Consider the following 19,613-nt stretch of genomic DNA (forward strand, 5'->3'; position numbering starts at 1 on the left):
GTATAGTCAGATTCATTGGCGACCTTTAAGCGGCATTTGGATAGGTACATGGATGGGTGCTTAATCTAGGATAGAAGTTCGGCACAACATCGTGGGCCGAAGGGCCTGTTCTGTGCTGTATTGTTCTATGTTCTATGAGTGTTTATTCAGTACCACTTGCAGTTCCTCAGATACTGAAGCAGTGCTTGTTGACATGCATCAAGCACGGACAATATCCACATTGCACAAATGCCAGGCAATGACCATGTCCAACAAGACAGAATCTTTTAAAAAAAACTCATTATTATCTAAAAACAAAAACCAAAGAACTGCAGATGCTGTAAATCAGAAACAAAAATGATCATACTGGGAGGGTGAATAACTGTTAATGGAGGCTGTTAGTGGCTAACAATGGGTAGTGTGTAAGAACCGACTGTAATAACAAGGTCTGGTGCATGTGGTAGGGGGCTAGGACATGGGGGAGTTCAGGCCCTAAAATTATTAAACTCCATATTGAGACCAGAGGGCTGCAGAGTCCCCGCATGAAAAATAAGGTGGTGTTCTCCCAGCTTGCGCTGAGCTTTGCTGAGAGAGCTCCTGAGAGAGGCATGTTGCCCAGGAAACAGGGTGGCGTTAAAGTGGCAGGCAACTGAAGCTCAGGGTAGTCTTTGTGGGTTTCCCCAAGCAGTAGACTGGATTGTGAGAAGTACAGATAAAGTGCTGCTTCAGCTGGAAGTTATATTTGGCCCCTTGATTACTGAGGAGGGAGGAGGCAAATGGGCAAATGTTACACCTTCTGCGGTTGCAGGGGAAGGTGCTGAGGGCCAGTATCCAAGGGCCCAAACTTTACCTTCCAGCTGAAGTAGCACTTTACCTGGACCTTTTACTAGGCACTGTAAAACCTGTGCCCACACCTCCTCCCTCACCTCTATCCAAGGCCCTAAAGGAGCCTTCCACATCCATCAAAGTTTCACCTGCACATCCACCAATATCATTTATTGTATCCGTTGCTCCCGATGTGGTCTCCTCTATATTGGGGAGGCTGGGCGCCTCCTAGCAGAGCGCTTTAGGGAACATCTCTGAGACACCCGCACCAATCAACCAAACCGCCCCGTGGCCCAACATTTCAACTCCCCCTCCCACTCTGCCGAGGACATGGAGGTTCTGGGCCTCCTTCACCGCCGCTCCCTCACCACCAGACGCCTGGAGGAAGAACGCCTCATCTTCCGCCTCGGAACACTTCAACCCCAGGGCATCAATGTGGACTTCAACAGCTTCCTCATTTCCCCTTCCCCCACCTCATCCTAGTTTCAAACTTCCAGCTCAGTTACTGACTCCTTGACTTGTCCAACCTGCCTATCCTCTTTTCCACCTATCCACTCCACCCTCTCCTCCTTGACCTATCACCTTCATCTCCTCCCCCACTCACCCATTGTACTCTATGCTACTCTCTCCCCACCCCCACCCTCCTCTAGCTTATCTCTCCATGCTGCAGGCTCACTGCCTTTATTCCTGATGAAGGGCTTTTGCCCGAAACGTTGATTTCGCTGCTCGTTGGATGCTGCCTGAACTGCTGTGCTCTTCCAGCACCACTAATCCAGTATTTGATTTTCAGCATCTGCAGTCATTGTTTTTACCTAAGGGAGATATCTGGATTAGTGGTGCTGGAAGAGCACAGCAGTTCAGGCAGCATCCGAGGAGCAGTAAAATCAATGTTTCAGGCAAAAGCCCTTCTCAGGAATAAAGGCAGAGAGCCTGAAGCGTGGAGAGATAAGCTAGAGGAGGGTGGGGGTGGGGAGAAAATAGCATAGAGTACAATAGGTGAGTGGGGGAGGGGATGAAGGTGATGGGGTGGGGGGAGGGTGGAGTGGATAGGTCGAAAAGAAGGTAGGTAGGACAAGTCAAGGGGACAGTGCTGAGCTAGAAGTTTGGAACTCTGGTGAGGTGAGGGAAGGGGAAATGTGGGAACTGCTGAAGTCCACATTGAACACTTCAAACCCAGGGCATCAGAGGTGGAAGATGAGGCATTCTTCCTCCAGGCGTCTGGTGGTAAGGGAGCGGTGATGAAGGAGGCCCAGGACCTCCGTGTCCTCGGCAGAGTGGGAGGGGGAGTTGAAATGTTGGGCCACAGGGCAGTGTGGTTGATTGGTGTGGGTGTCCCGGAGATGTTCCCTAAAGCGCTCTGTTAGGAGGCGTCCAGTCTCCCCAATGTAGCGGAGACCACATCGGGAGCAACGGATACAATAAATGATATTAGTGGATGTGCAGGTAAAACTTTGGATGTGGAAGGCTCCTTTAGGGCCTTGGATGGAGGTGAGGGAGGAGGTGTGGGCGCAGGTTTTACAGTTCCTGCGGTGGCAGGGGAAAGTGCAAGGATGGGAGGGTGGGTTGTAGGGGGAGTGTGGACCTGACCAGGTAGTCACAGAGGGAACAGTCTTTGCGGAAAGGGGTGGGAAGGGAAATATATCCCTGGTGGTGGGGTCCTTTTGGAGGTGGCAGAAATGTCGGTGGATGATTTGGTTTATGCGAAGGCGGAAATGTCGCCACTCCCTCACCACCGCCTGGAGGAAGAACGCCTCATCTTCCGCCTTGGAACACTTCAACCCCAGGACATCAATGTGGACTTCAGCAGTTTCCTCATTTTCCCCTTCCTGCAACTCACCCTAGTTCCAAGCTTCCAACTCACCACTGTCCCCATGACTTGTCCTACCTGCCTATCCTCTTTTCCACCTACCTATCCACTCCATCCTCCACCCCCTCCGCCCCAGATCTATCACCTTCATCCCCTCCCCCACTCACCCATTGTACTCTATGCTACTTTCTCCCCACCCCCACCCTCCTTTAGCTTATCTCTCCACGCTTCAGGCTCTCTGCCTTTATTCCTGATGAAGGGCTTTTGCCTGAAATGTCGATTTTACTGCTCCTCGGATGCTGCCTGAACTGCTGTGCTCTTCCAGCACCACTAATCCAGAATCTGGTTTCCAGCATCTGCAGTCATTGTTTTTACCTAAGGGAGATGGGTAAAAACAATGACTGTAGATGCTGGAAACCAGAGTCTAGATTAGAATGGTGTTGGAAAAGCACAGCAGGTCAGGCAGCATCTGAGGAGCAGTAACACCGATGTTTTGGGCAAAAGCCCAAAATGATTCCTGATGAAGGGCTTTTATCGAAACACCGATTTTTACTGCTCGGATGCTGTCTGAACTGCTGTGCTTTTCCAGCACCATTCTAATCTAGACCTAAGGGAGATAGCTGAAGAGATAATGGAGGCATTAGCAGTGATCTTTCAGGAATCTCTTGAATCAGGGAGGGTCCCAGAGGATTGGAAAATCGATAATGTGACACCACTATTTCAAAAGGGAGTAAGGCAAAAGACAGAAAATTATGGACTGATTAGCCTAACCTCAGTCATGGGTAAGATTGTGGAATCCGTTGTGAAAGATGAGATGTCTGAGTATTTGGAATAGGGCAAAGTCAGCATGGTTTCGCCAAGGGGGGGGTCATGCCTGACGAATCTGCTAGAATTCTTTGAGGAAGTAACGAGCATGTTAGACCAAGGACAGGCTGTGGATGTTATCTACCTGGATTTCAAGAAGGCCTTTGACAAATTGCCACACAAGAGGCTACTGAGTAAACTAAGAACCCATAGAGGCAGGGTGCTAGCATGGATGGAAGCTTGGCTGTCTGACAGCAGAGAGTGGGGATAAAAGTGCCCTTCTCAGGATGGCAACCAATGACTAATTCTCCAAGGCTCAGTGTTGGGACCACAACTTTTCACTTATACATTAACAATCTGGATGACGGAACTTAAGGCATTCTGGTTAAGTTTGCAGATGATACAAAGATAGGTTGAGGTAACATTGAGATGCCGGGGAGGCTGCAGAAGGATTTGGACAGGTTAGGAGAGTGGGCAAAGATGTAGCAGATGGAATACAACGTGAGAAAGTCATGCACTTTGAAAGGAAGCGTACAGGCATGGGCTATTTTCTAAATGGGGAGAAAATCCTCAAGTGTGAAGTGCAAAGAGACTTGGGAGTTCTAATCCAGGATTCTGTCAAGGTAAACTTGCAGGTTGAGTCAATAATTAGGAAGGCAAATGCAATGATGGCATTTATTTTGAGAGGACTTAAATATAAAAGCAGGGATGTACTTCTGAGGCTTTATAAGGCTGTGGTCAGACCACATTTGGAGATTTGTGCTCAGTTTTGGACCCCCATATCTCTGGAAGAATGTACTGGCCCTGGAGCGTGTTCAGAGGAGGTTCATGAGAATGGTCCCAGGAATGAAAAGCTTAACATATGAGGAACGTTTGAAGACTCTGGGTATGTACTCAATGGAGTTTAGAAGGATGAAGGGGTAATTAATTCAAACATACAGAATCCTGAAAGACCTGGACAAAGTAGAATTGGGAAAGATGTTCCCATTCAGAATGTTCCCTTCCTTTAAAGCAAAGGGAAGACCTTTTAGAGCAGAGATAAGGAGAAACTTCTTCAGCCAGAGAGTGGGGAATCTATGGCATTCATTGCCACAGAAGGCTGTGGAGGCCAGGTCATTGAGTATATTTAAGACTGAGGTTCTTGAGTATCAAAGGTTACGGGGAGATAGTGGGAGAATAGAGTTGAGAAACATATCAGCCATGATTGAATGGTGGAGCAGAGTGGATGGGCTGAATAGTCTATTTTCTGCTCCTATGTCTTATGGTCTATTATTTACTCCTTACCACCACCTCCTCCTCTCTCCCCCCCCTCTCTTCTGCATATAAACCAACATTTTCCTAGCTACCATCAGTTCTGAGGAAGGGGTCACTGGACCTGAAATGTTAACTTTATCTTCCTTTCACAGATGCTGTCAGGCCTGCTGAGCTTTTCCAGCAATGTCTGTTTTGTAACTCTTATTATCTCTCTGCTTCATAAAACTTAGTACTAGCATCCCAAATGATGGAATTTACCTTTCCTTGTGGGGTTTATAAAGCTACATTTAAATCTCAAATACCTTTTTGATCTCTGCTCCAGGGAAGCTGTCCCAATGTCTTGACTGTCCTCCAAATAGCAAATTTTTGAGGGTTTTCCTCTCATTTATAATGTGCTTTGGGACATTGTGCTGTCATTGGGAACTGTTTTTCTTTGTGTTTCAAAAGAAAAGTACAGTCCTGGTACAGGCTTTCATATATTAGTTTTGTGCTGTAACTGAAGAAAATTTCTAGATAAGTACAAAAGAAAAGCATTGCCAGTGTTGAAAATACATGGATTGTGCTGTCTGTGAGGAAAAGTTAATATTTTAGTTCAATTATCTTTTTCCAGAAATTATAATAGAGGAAACAATATATGCAGCATTCTGGTTGGGGAATTTAATGGAATTTTTAACCTTGTTTGTAGGTACTATTGGCTAATAAACCTATTTTAAGGTTATACTTTTCATGTTTAGCTTGACAATACTCTGATGTCACCTGTTTCCCTACAGATCAGATTGTGGGTGTTTCCAGAAGGAACCAGAAATCATGATGGTAATATGTTGCCATTTAAACGAGGAGCTTTCCACTTAGCCATACAGGCACAGGTAAGATCAGTTAAAATGTGCAAATGTTATATTAACTCAAATAGAAGCAGTGTCTACAGATGATGGTGCAGTGTTGGGCAAATCTATGGAGTGTGCAAGAATCTCTCCTCGTCTGTATGCTGTAACCTTATAGCACCCAGCTACAATAGAGTATTCTCTGGGTTTAGTCTGTGCTTCTCTCAGCAAGCAAATAGTGCTGTTCATGTGCCTTTTCTCCATAACCTTTGATTATGAATCTTTCTATCTCAGCCTTGAATATACATAATAACCCAGCATCAACATCCCCCTGTAATAAAGACTTCCAAAATTCACTACCCTATGAGAGAAGTCATCCTTCCTCATCTCTGTCTTAAGTGTGCAATTCCTTATTCTGAGATTCTGGTCCTAGGCTGTACCACAAGGGAAGGTGAGCTCTCCGCAGCATCCCTTAAGAATTGTTGTTTCTTAAGGTCACATCTTATAGTCCAATGAGTACAGGCTCAACCTCTTATCATACCTCTATATCTGGGACAGGCCAATGAACCTTCTCTGGACTGTCTCTAATGCAAAAACAATTTATAGTATTTCAGCTGTGGTCTAACCAGTGTAGTTAGGAAGGAGGCTAGAAGAACATAGTAAGCCAGCAGCATCAGGGAGTGCAGAAGTCGATGTTTCAGGTGTAAACCTTCAGGACTGGGTGGGGGGGGGTGTGGAGCTGCAGATAAAGGGGGAGGTGGGGGCAGGGTGGTGAAACAGGTAGAGGGTACAACCTGGTTGGTCAATGGGAGAAATGGATCAGGTTGGTGGCAGTGAGCATTGGAAGGGAGGGTGAGGGAGGGAGCTCCTATTGGAGGAATAACACCTTATCTTTCGCCTGGGCACCCTACAGCCCAGAGGACTCAACATAGAGTTCTCCAATTTCAAACAACTTCCTTCCCCATCTCCTGACTCCCTTCCCAGCCCCTCCCCCTCGCTTCCATTACTCCCTGCCACCAACCGGATTTGTTCCTCCCATTGACCAACCAGATCGTACCGTCTACCTGTTTTCACCTATTCCCCATCACCACCCTGCCCCCCCCCCTCCCCCTTTTTCTGCATCTCTCCTCACACCCATACTCAGTCCTGAAGAAAGGTTACAGCTGATGCATGGCTTGCTGTGTTCTTCCAGCTTCCTGCCTGTCTACTTTGGATTCCAGCATCTGCAGATTTTTTTATTTCCAACATGGTTGAACTAGTGCCTGATACAGTTTTATCACGATTTTGCGATTTTAAAAAAAGAAATACTCCATTTGTTTGAAATAAAAAGGCCAACACTTTGTTTACCTTCCATTTTACCCACAAATTGTGTGCTAGTGTTTTGTGGCTTGTGTTCGAGCACTACCAGATCCCTCTGTGCAGTAGCTTCCTTAGACTTCCTTCACTTAATTCATATTCAGTTCCACTGTTGTTTGTGTCAAAGTTCAAAATCTCACTTCTTCACTTACATTCTATTTGTGAAGTTTTTGCACACTCTTTTCATCTGTCTATATCCCTGTGAAGATCATCATGTCACCTTCACCATTTGTCTTCCCACAGGTTTTTGTCATCCCCGAACTTGGTGATAGTACATTCGCTTTCTGCATCCAAGTTGTTTGTGGTCCCAATACTGATCCCTGTGACACTCCACTAGCAGGTTGCCATTCTGAGAATCCCCCCTTTTCCCAGCTCTGTCGTCTTGCTAATATACTACACCAGCACCACAGGGTATTATTAAATAACTGACATATATACCTTGCATGCCTTTTGGAAATTCAAATATATTGAATCTTCTGATTCCCTTTACCTTTACTGCTTGTTAACTCCTCAGAATGCTCATAATTTGTCGGGCATGATTTCCCCTTCACAAAACTATGCTGACTCTGTTTGGTTATATTATATATTTCTAAATGCTCTTATATTACACTCTTTATGTAGACGGCAACATTTTCTTTAATGTTAAGCTTACTAGCCTATGTTTACCTATATATTTCTTGGCTCCCTCCATCTTTGAGTTAAGGGTTTTACATTGGCAGCTCTTTCAGTCATAGAGTTGTAGAGATTTACAGCATGGGAACAGACCCTTCAGTCCAACCCGTCCAATGCGACCAGATACTCCAACCCAATCTAATCCCACCTGCTAGCACCCGGCCCATATCCCTCCAAACCCTTCCTATTCATATACCCATCCAAATGCCTCTTAAATGTGGCAATTGTACCAGCCTCCACCACTTCCTCTGGCAGCTCATTCCATACATGTACCACTCTCTGCGTGAAAATGTTGCCCCTCTTATATCTTTCCCCTCTCACCCTAAACCTATGCCTTCTAGTTCTGGACTCCCCGGCTCCAGGGAAAAGATTTTGCCTATTTACCCTATCCATGCCCCTCATAATTTTGTAAACCTCTAAAAGGTCACCCTTCAGCCTCCGACGCTCCAAAGAAAACAGCCCCAGCCTGTTCAGCCTCTCCCTATAGCTCAAATCCTCCAACCCGGGCAACATCCTTGTAAACCTTTTCTGAACCCTTGGGACTTCTCCAGAATCCAAGAATTCTGGAAGATTACTGTCAGTGCAGCACTGTCTGTGTAGCTACTTGCTTGAAAATTCTAAGATGCAGCCCATCAGGTACAAGAGACCAACTGGTTTTTAGCCCAATTAATTTCTCTGGTACTCTTTCTTGAGTGATAATTGTTTATTTCCTCTCTAGTGTCTTCTACTGTGAAACAGCACAGTGCTCATTCAGTTGCTCTGCTGTGTCCTGATTCCCTTTGATTTCCCCAGCCTCTATCTTAGGTGCCTATGTTCAGTTAGGCCCCTCACTCCCCTCCATTATATTTGAAGAAGCTCTTGCTGCCCATCTTGCTATGACTTGCAAGTTTGCCCTCAAGTTTATTTTCCCTCTTTTTGTAGTTATCTTGTTTTTTAAAAATTGCCCAATACTCTGGCTTATCCAAACCGTTGCCACATTGTGATTTCTCTTTCAGTTTGAAGCTATCCTTAACTTGCTTGGTTAACAATGGTTGTTTATATATCTTTGAGAGTCATGAACTTTTAAAAATGTCAACTGCTGAACCTCAACTGTCTTTTGAGCGAAACCCCTTCCCCAGTCCATTCCAGGTTACTCTATCCTCATCCCTTATTTAAGTTTAGAACAGTTGTTTCTGACCCAGGTTTCTTACTCGCAAACTGAAAATCTGCCTATGGTCACTGTTTTCTAGGGATACCATTTAAACAATCTTGTCACTGCCTCTGTCAATTTAATTTTGCCAATCTATATGAAGATTTAACTCTTTTTAGTGCCACCAGTTATCCCCTGATTTATTCTCTTTTCTACAGAATGGTAACTATTAGAGGCCCTATTGATCACTCCAACCAGTGTTATCTTCCCTTTGTTATTTCTTACCTCCACTCATGGATACTGCATCTTTCAATCCTAGATCATTTCTTGTTATCACATTTATTCCATCTAAAGCTATCATTCCACCCTATTCCCCCACCTCGACTTTTGATGAAGGGCTTTTGTTTGAAACGTCGACTCTCCTGTCCCTTGGATGCTGCCTGATCTGCTGTGCTTTTCCAGCACCACACTCTCAAATGTATATTTCTACACACCGTTCCCCTTGCAATAACCAGCAACATTCCATTTGTATTCCTAATCACCTTCTGTACTAGCAAAGTAATCTTTTGTCATTCATCTACTAGGGCACCATGTATACCTTAGAATTCTACAATCTTTCTGCTTTAGAACATAGAACAGTACAGCACAGAATAGGCTCTTCAGCCCATGATGTTGTGCTGACCATTGATCCTCATGTAAGGTAAACTTCATGTACAAACCCTCCAATTTCTGTGACCATATGCATGTCCAGCAGTCTCTTAAATATCCCCAATGACCTCGCTTCCACAACTGCTGCTGACAACTCATTCCATGCTCTCTCAACTCTCTGCGTAAAGAACCTGCCTCTGACATCCCCTCTGTACTTTCCGCCAAACAGGTTAAAACTATGATCCCTCGTGTTAACAATTTCTGCCCTGGGGAAAAAACTCTCTGGCTATCAACTCTTATCTATGCCCCTCATTATCTTGTACACCTCAATTAGGTCCCCTCTCTTTCTTCCTTTTTTCCAATGAGAAAAGTCCGAGCTCAGTCAACCTCTCTTCGTAAGATAAGCCCTCCATTCCAGGCAGCATCCTGGTAAACCTCCTCTGAACCCTCTCCAAAACATCCACATCTTTCCTATAATAGGACGACCAGAACTAGACACAGTATTCCAAATGCGGTCTAACCAAAGTTTTATAGAGCTGCAACAAGATCTCATGGTTCTTAAACTCAGTTCCCCTGTTAATGAAAGCCAAAATACCATATGCTTTCTTAATAACCCTGTCCACTTGGGTGGCCATTTTAAGGGATCTATGTACCTGCACACCAAGATCCCGCTGTTCCTCCACACTGCCAAGAATCCTGTCTTTAATCCTGTACTCAACGTTCAAGTTTGACCTTCCAAAATGCATCAGTTCACATTTATCTAGGCTGAACTCCATCTGCCACCTCTCAGCCCATCTCCGCATCCTGTCAATGTCACGTTGCAGCCTACAACAGTCCTCTATACTGTCAATGACACCTCCAACCTTTGTGTCGTCTGCAAACTTGCTAACCCATCCTTCAATCTCCTCATCCAATTCATTAATAAAAATTACAAAGAGTAGAGGCCCAAGAACAGAGCCCTGTGGAACACCACTCACCACTGACTTCCAGGCAGAATATTTTCCTTCCACTACCACTCACTGTCTTCTGTCGACCAGCCAATTCTGGATCCAGACAGCTAAATTTTCCTGTATCTCATTCCTCCTAACCTTCTGAATGAGCCTGCCATGGGGAACCTTATCAAATGCCTTACTGAAGTCCATATACACAAACGTTCATCGCTTGACCCTCATCAACTTGTCTAGTAACATCCTCAAAGAACTCAATAAGATTTGTGAGGCATGACCTGTCCCCCGCAAAGCTGTGCTGACTACATTTAATCAATGGTCATAAATCCTATCCCTCAGAATCCTTTCTAACACCTTGCAGACGACAGACGTGAGACTGATTGGTCTGTAAATGCCGGGCATTTCCCTATTTCCTTTCTTGAAGGGAGGAATTACATTTGCCTCCCTCCAGTCCTCAGGTTTGACTCTGGTGGAGAGCGAGGATGCAAAGATCGTCACAAGTGGCGAAGCAGTCACATTTCTCGCTTCCCAAAGCAGCCGAGGACAAATCTGGTCTGGCCCTGGCGACTTGTCAATCTTAATGTTTGTCAGAATTTTCAGCACATCAGCTTCCTCAATCTCTATCTATTCCAGCATGCACACCTGCTCCTCAGTGGTTTCATTCACTACAAGACAAGGTCCTTTTCTTTACTAAAGACAGAAGCAAAATACTCATCTAGGGCTTCCCCTACCACCTCAGACCCTATGCACAAGTTCCCTATGCTATCCCTGATCGGCCCTATTCTTTCTTTGATCATTCTCTTATTCCTCACATACGTGTAAAACGCCTTTGGATTCTCCCTAATCCTTCCTGTCAAGCCTTTTTTGTGCCCTCTCCTGGCTCTCCTCAGACCATTTTTGAGCTCCTTCCTCGCCTGCCTGTAATCCTCTAGAGCTGAGCAAGACCCTTGCTTCCTCCACCTTATGTAAGCTGCCTCCTTTCTTTTGACAAGAAGCTCCTCCACTCTCATCATCCAAGGTTCCTTTATCTTACCCCATCTTGCCTGTCTCATTTATGCATCATTCGCAACAACTGTTCCTTAAACAGTCTCCACCTGCCTTTTCCATGGAACAAATGCTCCCAGTCCATGCTTCCCAACTCACGTCTGATAGCATCATAGTTTCCTTTTCCCCAATTAAATATCCTCCCATTGTGCCTGCTTCTCTCCTCCATAGCTATGTAGAATGTGAGGCAGTTGCAGTCACTATCACAAAAATGCTCTCCAACCGCAAGATCTGACACCCATTTCTATTTTTCTTGCGAGTTCACATTTTCCTGTGTTTGACCCTGTACCAAATTTATGCTCCCTCATTTAAACAAACTATATAACCATTTGCAAACTCTGTCCTTTTCGCTAGTTAACTTACTAACCTATCTTTATTGTCATGAAAATTTCGCAAGAGGTTGGCCCTTGTTAGAGCATAGAACAATATAGCCTCTTTGGCCCTCAATGTTGTGCCAACCTTTTATCCTACTCTAAGATCAAGCCAAGCTACATACCGTTCATTGTACTATCTTCCATGTGCTTATCCAAAAGTCGCTTAAATATCCCTAATGTCTCTGACTCACTACCACTGCTGGCAATGCATTCCACCATTTGTGGAAAGAAGCTACCTCTGACATTTCCCCTAAACCCCCCCCCTCCAAACATCTTAAAATTATGCCCCCTGGTGATAACCGCTTCTGTCCTGGGAAAAAAGTCTCTGGCTGTCCACTCTCTATGATTCTCATCATCTTGTATACCTCTGTCAAGTGACCTCTCATCCTCTTTCACTCCAATGAGAAAAGCCCTAGCTCCCTCAACCTTTCTTCATAAAACATGCACTCCAGTCCAGTCAGCATCCTGGTAAATTTAATCTGTTCTATACTCTAAAGCTTCCACACCTGTAATGAGGTGACCAGAACTGAACACAATATTCCCAGTGTGGTCTAACCAGGGCTCTATTGAGCTGCAGCATAACCTCACGATTCTTAAACTCTTTCCCCCGAATGAAAGTCAACACCCCATACGCCTTCTTAACAACTCTATGAATTTGGGTGGCAACTTTGAGGGATCTATGGATAAGGACCCCAAGATCTTGTTGTTCTTCCATACTGCCAAGAATCCTGCCTTTAACCCTGTATTCTGTATTCAAATTCGACCTTCCAGAATGAAACACTTTGCACTTTTCCAGGTTGAACTCCATCTGGCACTTCTCAGCCCAGTTCTGCATCCTGTCAATGTCCCGTTGCAATCTCCAACAACCCTCCACACTATCCACCACTCCGCCAACCTTTGTGTCATTGGCAAACTTACTAACCCACCCTTCCACTTTGTCATCCAGTCATTTATAAAAATCGCAAAGAGCAGAGGTCCAAGAACAGATCCTTGCGGAACAGCACTAGTCAACAAGCTCCAAGCTGAATACTTTCCATCTACTACCACTCTGTTTACTATGAGCTAGCCAATTCTGTATCCAGACAGCGAAATTTTCCTGTATCCTATGCTTCCTTACTTTCTGAATGAACCTTATCAAACGCCTTGCTAAAATCCATTTACACCACATCCACTGCTTCATTAATGTATTTTGTCACATCCTCAAAGAATTCAGTAAGATTGTGACGCATGACCTGCCTCTCTCAAAGCCATGCTGACTATCTCTAATCAAGCTCTGGTTTTCCAAGTAAATATACACCCTGTCTCAGAATCCTCTCCAATAATTTGCCCATCACCGATGTAAGACTGATAGGTCTGTAATTCCCAGGATTGTCCCCATTCCCTTTCTTGAACAAGGGAGTAACATTTGCCACCCTCCAATCAACTGGCACTACTCCAGTGAGGACGCAAAAATCATCATCAAAGGTGCAGCAATCTCTTCCCTCACTTCCTGTAGTAACCTTGGGTAAGTCTCGTCTGGCCCAGGGCACTTATCTGTCTTTGTTGTTCAAAATTTTCAGCACATCCTCCTCTTAAACGTCAACCTGTTCCAGCATATTAGCCAGTTTCACACTGTCTTCACAAACATCAAGGTCCCCCTCACTAGTGAATACTGAAGCAAAGTATTCATTAAGGACCTGCTCTCCCTCCTCCAACTCCAGGCACAAGTTCCCTCTACTATCTCTGATCAACCCTACCCTCCATCTGGCCATCCTCTTATTCCTTACAAGTGTAGAATGCTTTAGGGTTTTCCTTAATCCTACCCACTAAAGCTTTTTCATGTCCCCTTCTGGCTTTCCTAAGTCCATTCTTCAGTTCCTTCCTGGATACCTCTAGAGCCCTGTATGATCCTTGCTTCCTCAACCTTAAGTTTCCTCCTCCTTCCTCTTGACCATATGTTCCACATCCCTTGTCATCCAAGGTTCTTTCAGCCTACCATCCCTCCCTATCTCAGTGGGACAAATCTATCCAGCAAGTACAATTGCAACATTTAAGAGGCATTTGGATGGATATATGAATAGGAAGGGTTTGGAGGGATATGGGTCGGGTGCTGGCAGGTGGGACTAGATTGGGTTGGGATATCTGGTCGGCATGGACGGGTTGGACCAAAGGGTCTGTTTCCATGCTGTACATCTCTATGACTCTAAGTGCCCCCAAACAGCCTCCACATTTGTCATGCATTTTCCTGAGAACATCTGTTCCCAACTTACATGCCCCAGTTCCTGCATTGTAATTCCCCCTGCCCCAATTAAATACTTTCCCATACCATCTACTCCGATCCCTCTCCATGAGTTATAGTAAAGATCAGGGAGTTGTGATCATGATCATCGAAATGCGCTGTCACCAAGAAATCAGACACCTGGCATAGTTCATTGCCAAGCACCAAATCCAATATGGCCTCCCCTCGAGTCAGCCTACCTACACATTGAGTAAGGATTGTTAAATTGTGAATAATTGAGACTTCAACACTGATCGCTGTGGCACACCACTCAATGCATCCTGCTAATTTGAAACTACTCTTCTGTACAGAAGCATAATTTTTTTTGGATGGGTAAATAGAAATTCTAGGTTTGTAAAGGTTATTTTCACAAAATCGCAACACCAGGTTGTGGTCCAGCAGGTTTGATTGGTGGCGCTGCTCCTTCGTCGGGTGGTTGTGGAGAGCACAGTTGTGGAACGCAGCTTGTAGCAGGGCTGTGTGGTGTGATGTGGCTGAGGTTATGCATTGAGGGGGTATCTTGGTTGTTTGTTGGTTCTCTCGTTTGTTGGACTGGCCATGTTGGTTTCACTTCTTTCGTGTGTAAATCACAGAACTTTTTTTGGAAGTTGCATTCTTGGGTGCACTTTAGCAGTTGGTGTTGGCCCGGATGGTGTGTTGGGGATGTTGGTCCCCACTGTGCAGCTGTCTGTGCCGTGGTATTTAGACCGAATCTGATCTAGGGGGTGAGTTGGTGGAGTCATGCATGGATTTGTGCAGTTTTTTGAGCAAAGTACAATATAACTGCAAGTTACTCTGCATGTAACTCTTGCAGAGTTACACTGTACTTTGCTCAAAAACTGCATGAATCCATGGAAGATTCAATTAATTCATTTTTTTAGATTAGAATCAGTCTAAACAATATGGCACAGACAGCAGCACACAGGGGGCTAACACCTTCAATACATTATCTGGGCTGACACCAATTGTTCACCTGAGAATGTAAATTTTTAAAAAAAGAATTTGTGATTTACGTATGAAAGAAGTGAAACTAACATGGTCATTCTAACAGATGAGAGAATTAACAAATAAGGTATTTTTCAATGTATAATTTCAGTTACATCACACTATAAACTTTTGCTATAAATTCTGTCTTACAATTGTGCACTCCACAACCACCTGACGAAGGAGCAGTGCTCAGAAAGCTGGTGTGCTTCCAATTAAACCTGTTGGACTAGAACCTGGTGTTGTGAGATTTTTAAGTTTGTACACCCCAGTCTAACACTGGCATCTCCAAATGATGCTTCCGAACTGTTACTTGCCTTGTAATCTGAAATCAATTGCTCTGTCTTTCCAGTTTAATTGAGAGACCGCTTTGAAACGAAAGAACTTGCTGCCATTTGGTGATTTTTAAAATTGCAAGTGTGACTCTTTACTTTAGCTTTTACTTTGGAGATGTTACATTTCAGGAAAGTTGGGTGATTGTTAGCCTTGTAAAAGTTGATCCTGATGGGGATTTACAACAATCCCGACCACAATTATTGAATTTTGTTTAATCAGGTTTGTTGTGTTTCAGGTTCCAATTATTCCAGTGGTGTTCTCCTCTTACAATGACTTCTACAACAGGGCAGAGAAAAGATTTACCTCCGGTATGTTTCTAAACTTGTCAACTTTTCTGTAGAATGGTGCTCTTCTTGTCAAGTCGTCTACATATATGCCTTTCTCATTAACTGGAAACATGCACCACCCTGTTGGTGCAGTCGACTATTTTGATTTAGCCTATGTTCTTACTCCTTCCCCTTAATTTTTCACAAATGGTTTTATGCATCCAATGAGTTGTGGCCTTAATGATTTTCAATCCTACTTCCTTGATTTCTTCCATAACCTTGTAAAAAAAATGATTCAGTTTATTTGTATCAAAGTTTCTTTGTTTAAGAGCTGGGTCATCCTGACTCTTCAATCTATTTTTATCACTGAATAACCACAGTTGAGCCCTTTTGTTGAGTGTAGTCTTTTGACATGTTTAAAAATAACTGGCTGCTTAGTAAGAGTTCTTAGCATTGTAGAATTGAGTAATGTAGGTATAAAGGAGGCATCAGAGGTCGGTTCTTTCCGCAGAGAGTTGTGAATACATGGAATGCATTGCCAGCTGTGGTGGTGGAAGCAGAGTCTTTGGGATCATTTAAGCGACTGTAGGACATGCACATGGACAGCAGTGAGTTGAGGGGTGCGTAGGTTAAGTTACTATATTTTACATTAGGATTAAACCTCGGCACAACATCATGGGCCATCTGTGCTGTACTTTTCTTTGTTCTAATGTGTAAACATAGCAATTTGTTCAATGATTTGGGATGCATTGCCTGGAAGAAAATTGGATTAATGTTTAAAGACAAAAACATTTATGGGATAAATTGACCCTCTATTTCCTCCCAACTATAAATGGGGCACCCCACTTTCTCTTCTCTATCCCACCAACACGCACACGCACTCTCTCTCTGAAGTGGGTGGCAGTAATGAATGTTCTATGACTTTTCTTTATTCCCAGGAAAGTGTATCGTTCAGATTCTTCCTCCAATGGAAACTCGAGGCATGACAACAGACAATGTGCCGGACTTAACTGAGAGAGCACGCAATTTGCTTATGACCACGTGGAATGAAATCTCTGCTCCTATCCTCAAAATGCATGGGGCCCAATGAAGTCACTATGTACTGATCTTTATGGAGTGTTTGCATCAGTGATGTTTGTGCTGAGGTCTATACTGATGCTTCAGATCGTGTAATGAGTTTTACACTAAATGGATTTTCATGAAACATTAGGAATTACTCATTGATCAGCAAGATGCTGTCACTTATGATGGTAGTCTCTTGCTGGACAACATGGGCAGGGAATCCCAATCACTGGATTTAATACCTGAAGTGGGATCTCTTGCTTCTAAGTAATAGGAAGAAGATAGATGCTCTGTGAGCTGTTTAACTGCTGTCAGTTCTTCTAGCCAGGTGGCCACATGTTCAGGCTATTTTCATTCATAGTGCGAGTACATTTCTCTTTCATTGTGCCCGTAAGCAAATTCCAGCACTAGTATTTGATTACAGTCCATGTTTAGATTGAGAAAATAGATTGAAAATTATTGCTGCCATTCACAATTGTACACCATGCCATTCTCTAATAAATTAACTCTGTGATAGACTTCAAAACTTAAGAATTTTTGTTTTGGTGCACAGAACTAGATAACTTTGTTTTTGAAACAGAGGCTATTTACACATTCTACATCCTTTCCTGAGCAGGCCTCTGTTTCCCTTCCTGTTTTTATTTGCTGCTTATCCAGGGAATTAGAATGTGTTGGTGCCTACCTGCTCTAAGTGAGGCAGAGTTACGACTATAACCTGCACTTGCCTTGATCCTATCAATATTGGTCAAGTTCTTTCATCCAAATGTATTTTATTGAGTTAACTGTGTAATGTATTTGTTGAGGTGAAAATGTCTTAAGCTTTGCAGGAGGCAAGTTCCCATAAATGATGTAATTGCTGTTGCATTACTGATGAGCTCAAATCAGTGAGTTTCTGTACTGTGGTTAGGACCTGATGTAAAATTACAAATCTCAGTATTTACAATTTGATTGTACAGAACTTAACCTGCAGTAAACATGTGTAAACTTGATTCTACAACACTTTGTGGCACTAGAAAGTAACACTGCCCCCCTCAAGCTAGTGAGAGGTCAAATAATGTCGAGGCCACTTGGTCTTAATGGTGACTCCAAAGTATCAGTGTTTAGGGCCAGAAAGCTGTGTTCTGCAGCTTATCTTTGCTGTATTGCTTTTGAATGTCTGTTTCTGTACCATTTGAAATTGTCTTGGTAAAATATTAAATAATGATGCATGTAAATGTAATTTGCATTGCTTTAGGCTTTTATGTGAGAATATTTGATCCTTTTTAAAGTTGCCATTTTCAATCAACTCTTCAATAAGTATTTAGCAACAAGCTCCTACCTTGCACTTTTCCCATTTCCCTCATTGACATTTTAGTTTTAGTCTTAATTCTGTGACAGCTGATTCAATGATCAATAAAATCATTTGGAGAATTATGTTTCAAGAGTTGGGAGTAATTACAAAGCATTTGTTTACCAATTTGCCTGAAATGTCACTATACCTCAATCAGCATTGTTTCAAAATAATGTTATCCTTATTTGTGATGTAAAAGTTAACCACCTATATTCCACACATTATTGGTGTAAAGATCGGTCAAATTCTGTACATGTTGATTTTCAGCTTGCATTAAAAATATGGAAAGTATAGGAAATACTAAAACCCCATGTCACTCAGCATAGCAACATGTGGTAACTGACATCCCACAAAGTTGTTTGACAGGTTCCAGATCAAACATTGGGTCTGGTGGGAAGCTCTGAGTTGTTTTTTAGCTGGTGGGTTGTCATATCAGGAAGAGAGGAAGCACAATTTGAATGTCTTCTGATTGGAGAGTTGGGTGGAAAGCCTCTATCATCCAGGCTATTGGTTAAGACACAGCTTGAACTTGGTGTCTCTGGTGTTTCTTTCGATAAGAGTGATATAAATGAAGATGAAGTATGTTTTGCTTTTCCTTTTTCCAGTGGAATTACTGATTTTCTATTCCTGTGAAGCTGAACTTCTCATGTCATAAACTTGGGAACCAAGAATCTGCTCCAATCAGAGAGATTGAATCTGCACTGTCCTCCTTACTCTCTTTATATCTATTGATTCCATTAGATGAAAAAATCGTATCCATTTAAGTACACTTAATAACTGTATTCTTAGCATTTTCAGATTAATTCCAAATATCTTTTTGTACTTGGCTATTTACAATCAATATTGATCATTTAAAAGAGTAATGCAGATGTCCCAGTACTGATAGTTATGATACTCCCAAGTTACATCCTGTCAACTTGAAAATATCCCATTTCATGTCCAATCTCCTATTTGTGTAAATAGTCTTACAGCACAGAAACAGGTCAATTGGCCCAATATGTCCAACTCCGTGAGCTCTTGTCTTACGTACTAACATTTTGTGAGAGTCCTTAAATGAACATATAAATTAGGAACAGGAGTTGGCAACATGACTCTTCAAGCCTGCTCTGCCTATCGAGATACTCATGGCTGACCTGATTACTCCATATTTCTGTTCAGTCCTGATCATCTTTCACCCCAGTCCTAGTCTATCAAACTATCTACTGCCTTAATATTCAAAGAATCTGCTTCCACTGCCTCAACCACTCAAATTAATTCTTATCTATGTCTTGAATAAGGCTGGCACCTTATTTCAAGGCAACGATTCATAGATCTTGATTCTCCGAAAGGAGACATCCTTTCCACGTTCTTCCTGTCAAAACCCTTAGCATTGTACATTGATAATCTTCAATAGATGGGAGCTTAAAAAGTGCCTTTTGTAAATCCCAACATTATATCTTCAAAAGTCTAAGTCAAATAGGATTTCCTTTTGTAAAACCGCATTGACGTGTTCTAACCATACAATGCTTTTTAAGTGTGATATTAATGCTATCTTAATACATTCCTACAATTTCCTGACTACAAATTTCACGCTAACTGACCTCATTCTCTGTTTCTCTCCCCCTTTTGAATTTGTTAACTTATCTGCTAGGACCATTCAGAATGACTAATTTGAAATTATTCATTTCATTGGATTTTGTAACCTACACCAAAAATGGCAAGCAATGCGTGCCATCACC

General features: G+C 43.1%; 1 protein-coding gene across 1 annotated transcript in view; it reads left to right on the forward strand.

The window, feature by feature from the left end:
- The window catches only part of agpat2 (1-acylglycerol-3-phosphate O-acyltransferase 2 (lysophosphatidic acid acyltransferase, beta)), a 76,959-nt gene extending 58,981 nt beyond the window's left edge, over positions 1-17,978 (forward strand). Inside the window, exons 4-6 of the mRNA XM_072566152.1 lie at positions 5,440-5,535; positions 15,473-15,545; positions 16,442-17,978. Coding sequence (XP_072422253.1) covers positions 5,440-5,535; positions 15,473-15,545; positions 16,442-16,593 — 321 coding nt within the window. The 3' untranslated portion in view covers positions 16,594-17,978. The remainder of the gene's footprint in view (positions 1-5,439; positions 5,536-15,472; positions 15,546-16,441) is intronic.
- Positions 17,979-19,613: the final 1,635 nt, after the last annotated feature.

Source organism: Chiloscyllium punctatum, chromosome 49, assembly GCF_047496795.1.
Source record: "Chiloscyllium punctatum isolate Juve2018m chromosome 49, sChiPun1.3, whole genome shotgun sequence".
Classification (NCBI taxonomy): domain Eukaryota; kingdom Metazoa; phylum Chordata; class Chondrichthyes; order Orectolobiformes; family Hemiscylliidae; genus Chiloscyllium; species Chiloscyllium punctatum.